General features: G+C 35.6%; 1 protein-coding gene across 1 annotated transcript in view; it reads left to right on the forward strand.

The window, feature by feature from the left end:
* GAD2 (glutamate decarboxylase 2) overlaps window positions 1-4,836 on the forward strand; it is an 83,571-nt gene extending 78,735 nt beyond the window's left edge. Inside the window, exon 16 of the mRNA XM_074269537.1 lies at window positions 1,066-4,836. Within this exon, the coding sequence (XP_074125638.1) occupies window positions 1,066-1,239 (174 nt within the window). The 3' untranslated portion in view covers window positions 1,240-4,836. The remainder of the gene's footprint in view (window positions 1-1,065) is intronic.
* Window positions 4,837-5,424: the final 588 nt, after the last annotated feature.

The following is a 5,424-nucleotide window of genomic DNA, read 5'->3' on the forward strand; positions in this document are numbered from 1 at the left end:
CTGTTGAAACAAATGGCAGTTAGCAGTAGTCTGCTTGTTTTCTGACCTTGCTATTCAGTTTTCCAAATCTTATTTCTAAAGTATTTGTATTAACTGGGTTAGAATAGCTATTGGACATTCTAATATTTAGCATAATAATAATAATCTATAATCTTCTCTAAGTCATCACTAGCAGCCTCTAAAAAGAAAAACCAATAAGGTAATGCTTCAATGTTCTGACAATCTATAGTCTTGAGTATTTCTTCCACTGATGAAGATCATAATCTATCTGTTCCCTTCATCCATGCATCTACTGTCCAAATATTCCATAAAGATCTCTATCAGGGATTCATTTCAGGATCTCTGGGTTTCCAAAGGACCACTTGTTCTATCAAATGGATGGCTTGTTTTGTTTTGACATTGATGTGGAGTGGCCCTAGGTCAGTGAATTCCTCCAATGCAAATCAGCAGCAGTTCTATAAAGTCGCATTTTAGAAAATTACCTAGGAGCACCAAGATGTTAAGTGACTCACTCACCACCACTCAGCAGCATGTATCAGAGATAAGATTTGAACCTTGACACCAAAAATAGCTTTTTATCTCTCATCAGGTACCAATCACAGGAAGGTAAAAAACACTATTATACCTAACTTGTTAATGTGAAATCTCACAAAATTTCTATCATTTCTTTCCTGTGATGGCACTGAAGATTTTAGGATCAAATATAATATTAAAGTTGGAAGAGACATTAGAGATACTCTATTCCAGTCCCTTCATCTTATATGTGAAGAAACTAAGTCTCTGATAAGGACACATGGCTAGTAATTGGTGGGACAAGGTCTCAGATGCAGGATTCTTGGTTCTGATGTTCTTCACTATACCATGATACCCTTGAGATCTTAATCATTTTGCACTGGAAAACCAATAACTTCATCTAATCTCAAGAAAATTAAGAATTTACTTCTTAAAGGGAAAACAAACAGGACTGAATTTTTAAAAGGAAATCTAATTTCAAAAATAAAAAAGATTCTTTTTTTTACATATTTGTCTAAGAAGAAAAACACAATCATTTGGTCTCTTCCACAGGTCGCCCCTGTGATTAAAGCCAGAATGATGGAGTATGGAACTACCATGGTCAGCTACCAACCCTTGGGAGATAAAGTCAATTTCTTTCGCATGGTCATCTCAAATCCAGCAGCAACCCATCAAGACATTGATTTCCTGATTGAGGAAATAGAACGTCTTGGACAGGATTTATAATCATCCAGCCAACCAAGCTATCCCAGCTCTCTAGATAGACAATTAAGTTGTCACAAACTGTGTGAATGTATTTGTAGTTTGTTCCAAAGTGAATCTATTTCTATATTGTGGTGTCAATGTAGAGTACAGTTTAAAAAACCAGGAAACATTGCTCCTTTTAAAAGTCCTTCCTTAAGTTTGAGGATGAATACCTCTTTCATAATCAGCAGTACAATTATTAAGGAAAAGCTGAAAACTGTTTAAAATGGTTACCCCAATTCCAGCAAAATGAGCAAAGTTAGTATGTATTTTCGTTTCAGAGTAGTAGGCTTGAATGGTGCCAAATTTGCCCCCAAGATTCACAAAATGTTCTTTGGGGTACAGTAGGGAAAAAAGATAAAGCAAATATAAAATGTATGTTGAAAATAAAAACTCTTGCCTTTTTCATAGTATTAGAAAAGAATTTCTAATTTACCTATAGCAACATTTCAAATGTATTTAAATACATATAATTTTACAAAAGGAAATATATATATATAAAGAAAATCCTATTTTATGAAGTATAGATTTTTATTTTATATGGGTTATAAAAACTTCCGGGGCAGAAATGAAAAAACTAAGCAGATTTTTTTTCTTCCAATGGAGGCACATGAGATTCTTAGTAATGCTTATTTTGAAACATGGACCCACAAATTCTTAAAATGTGGAACAACTTATTTCTACATGTCTCACAGCTTGTCACATCTCTAAGGTTTAGTATTTCAAAATCTCCCAAGAGCATCTGAGCTCTTAAAAATACTAGATCAAATTAATTACAGGACAACAATAGGATATTCTTCCAATTAAGTTTTCCACATGGTCTTCCCTCAGCTGACCCACTTAGTACACAGTATTTGCCAAACTTCAATCTAAGATTCTATTAGGTTGATTTTCTTTCTTCTGCCTTCCAGTGCTTTCCTCCCCTTTGAAAAGCTGATGCTTGTTCTCAAAGCATCTTCCCAAATAACATTGAATAATTAGGTCATTCAGATTAGGGAAATGGAAAATAAAGTCTAATAGGGACTGAGCAGAAGTGATTGAAGTATGCTCCCAGGATGCAATAAGCCAAGAAAACTAAACTCTCACTTGGCAGAAAAGAGATCTATGTTAAAAAAATAAATAAAATCTTTCAATATGTTATATATCTTCAGTAGGTGACTAGGAAGAAATCTTTTACTTCATGGAAGCTTTTTTATTATCCCCACTTATCTTTAATTTAACGTTCATTAATATTGGTAATATGGCAAGGGTAATTAAAATAACATGAATGATTCTTTTCCTCCAGTCCAAGCTTAAATTTTCCTAATTTCCCATAGTGGAACATTATCTTGAGTAAATCTTTAATGCATTTGCTGTCTCTCCAAGAATACAGAACAATGAACAAAATGTTTGGAGTAAGAGGTTCCCCAAGTTTGAATAGCAATTGACTCTTCTAGGTCTCTCCCTGCAGTCTCTTACATTAGGCATATTAAAGGTAATAAGGTAAGTGGTCATATGTACTTGTCCTTGTGAAACATAGGAGAAAGTGGGCACAGAGATAGTTCTCTGAGCTCATATTACAGACCCTGATTACTTATTTATAAGCTATCCCCTAGGCTCTCCTTACCTCCACATCTGTTGAGAAATTGTTCAGTGCCATAGAATCTCTACACAGTAAAACTACAGGTGCAGAGAGGAAGTAAGAATACTCATGATTACATACCCTAATCCTGCTCCTGATCAAAATAAAGTAGAAAAAGGAGTTTCCTTGCCTGAAAATAGCAGCTATCTACCTGTCCATTTGAGTGAAATAGTTAACTCTTGCATCCTTTCTCCCATGTTTCATGCAAGAACTTACTTTAATTATGTATTGTTAAAATGTATGCTTAAGCAGACATGGCCTTTGGAGTCAGTTCTTCTTTCCCCCTATCAATGTATTCACTGGAGACTTTAGAAAATAACTTTTTTATATATGCATATGGATTTATTCTCCCATGGAACAAGAATGTCATTTGAATATTTGTTTTGCAGCCAAGCTTCCTATTCCTTCCTATGAATTGACCTTCTGGATTCAGTGCTTGATTATGTGTTATGATCTTCTGTGAAATGTACCAGCAATTAATTGTGATGTTTATTAAACCAGAGCTCTAACAAGCCCATTCTTCCTGAAGAAGACAATGAAGTTCAGTCTTCTGATCTCTTCCCTTTGTAAGCCGGGTTGCCCATTCCCTTTTGGTGCCATCAGTTAACTCAAAGAGGATGTCATTTTCTGTGACCATAAGCTAATGTGATTCAAAAGTTGAAATCTTGGCACCTGAATATGAAATTATACCCTAGTTTTTACCCTAGTGTTCACTCAACCCCATGGAGGGCATTTCTCCACGTTTAAGAATATTTTTGCTTAACACTATGCAGCTAAGTCCCCATCTATCTATAACCCAATGAATAAGGGCACAATCAAAAGCCCAAGTACTCCCAGAGACTTTCAATTAAAATAATTTAAAGTTTATCTACGTTCCCCTGGTAAAAGGAAAACAAAAGTCTTAGAATTAGCCCAGATTCCCTTTGCCATGTCCAACATATGTGAGACTGCTCTTTACAGTCTTGTAAAGAAGTTTTGGTTTTAGCTTTAACTAGAATCAACAAGGCCATTTTTGTTTCTGAAGCAATATTGTGTTTCTTTCTTTCTTTAAAATACTTGAAAAAAAGTGCGGTGCGTTTTTATTTTATCTGAAATGTAGAAACGGTACTGACTTTGTGTAATGTCACAAGGATGTGAAGAAAGCAAGAAAGGAAACAAATTGTGTCTGTAATTGTGTTGCCTTTCATTCTATTGATAGTCCTGTCTCGTCACCTCAGATTGAGGCTGTGCACTTTAGATTTAAACTGTACAGTGTTGCAAATCAACATGTGTTGCTGTATAAGCTTGTTCAATATATTATGGATATGTCACTTTCTGTGTGGTAGCTGTATTGAATCTTGATATTGTAAGAACTACATACACATTTGTCCCTGTATTATCTCTTTGCTCAGTTGTCCGACTTTCATATCAGCTCTAATGCAGAACATGCCCTTGCTGCTAACCTCCTTCCTAGGAGATCTACTATGACAAGAGTAGGGTGTTTTAATGAAAATAAAGGTAAGAGTCTCATTTCATCTAGGAGGATAGAAAAAAAATAAAATAAAATGATTACAGCAGCATCTCAATCTGCTGAAGTCAATGATATTCCATCTGCGGGGCAAATAGAATATATTCTCTTCCTTATACTAAGAGCAAAGGGCATGGGTGAAGACGTAGTACATGGAGAAGGAAGAGGGGGGATAAATAACTTGGTTTCACCTTGCACGTGCACTTCTGTTTTTCAATGCTACATACAAACACTGTATATTTATAAGTTGTGTGTACCACAACACAGGACACATCAGGTCTTTCAGGAGGTCATGGGTATTTTCCCTCACTACTTCATTTCCTGCAGCCAGAAAAAAGACATATGTCAACCTGTTCTTCTGACCAAATAGAAACTTGTGTTTGATCAAAGTATTTTATCTGTGTTGTCTCTTGAAACCCAAATAAAAGCAGAAAATGTGGTTACACATCAATCGCTGAAATGTTCAGTTGTTTTTTTTTCCCTTTTCTGAGCTGGCTGATTTTGTGATAACATACCATATTTTCTCATGAGCATCTCAGCATTTTGTGCAAGAGGTGATGTTTCTTTCTTACCTGTTGTTTTTTGACTATCATTATATTTTGACTCCCAGAGTGCAAAGTCCTGAATTGCCCCGAGACACTCAGCATCTGATTGAATCACAGAACCTCAAAGTTGAAAGAGATCTCAGAGGATACCAAGGACTGAACAAATAAGTGCTCCTCCAGCCCTTGTTTTAAGACTTCAAATGAAATAGAACCTACTAACCCTAGCAGCAGCCCATTCCACTTTAAGACAGTCATTTGTTAGAAAGGTTTTCTTATCAGTTTAGTGCCTAGCACATAGTAGGAACTTAATAAATGTTTGTTGATTGACTGGCTATGAGCATAATCTGGTCTCAGCAAATTCCATTCATTCACGAGATTGGGTTGAGTTGAAATTTGTAAGGATGTAGAGGTCTAATCGTGGCAGATATGTCTGTTGGTCCAAATCCAAAGGCATACTGACTGTTTATTCATCAAATTCATCAAACACACAGAGA

The sequence above is a fragment of the Sminthopsis crassicaudata genome, chromosome 5 (assembly GCF_048593235.1).
Source record: "Sminthopsis crassicaudata isolate SCR6 chromosome 5, ASM4859323v1, whole genome shotgun sequence".
In the NCBI taxonomy this organism is placed as follows: domain Eukaryota; kingdom Metazoa; phylum Chordata; class Mammalia; order Dasyuromorphia; family Dasyuridae; genus Sminthopsis; species Sminthopsis crassicaudata.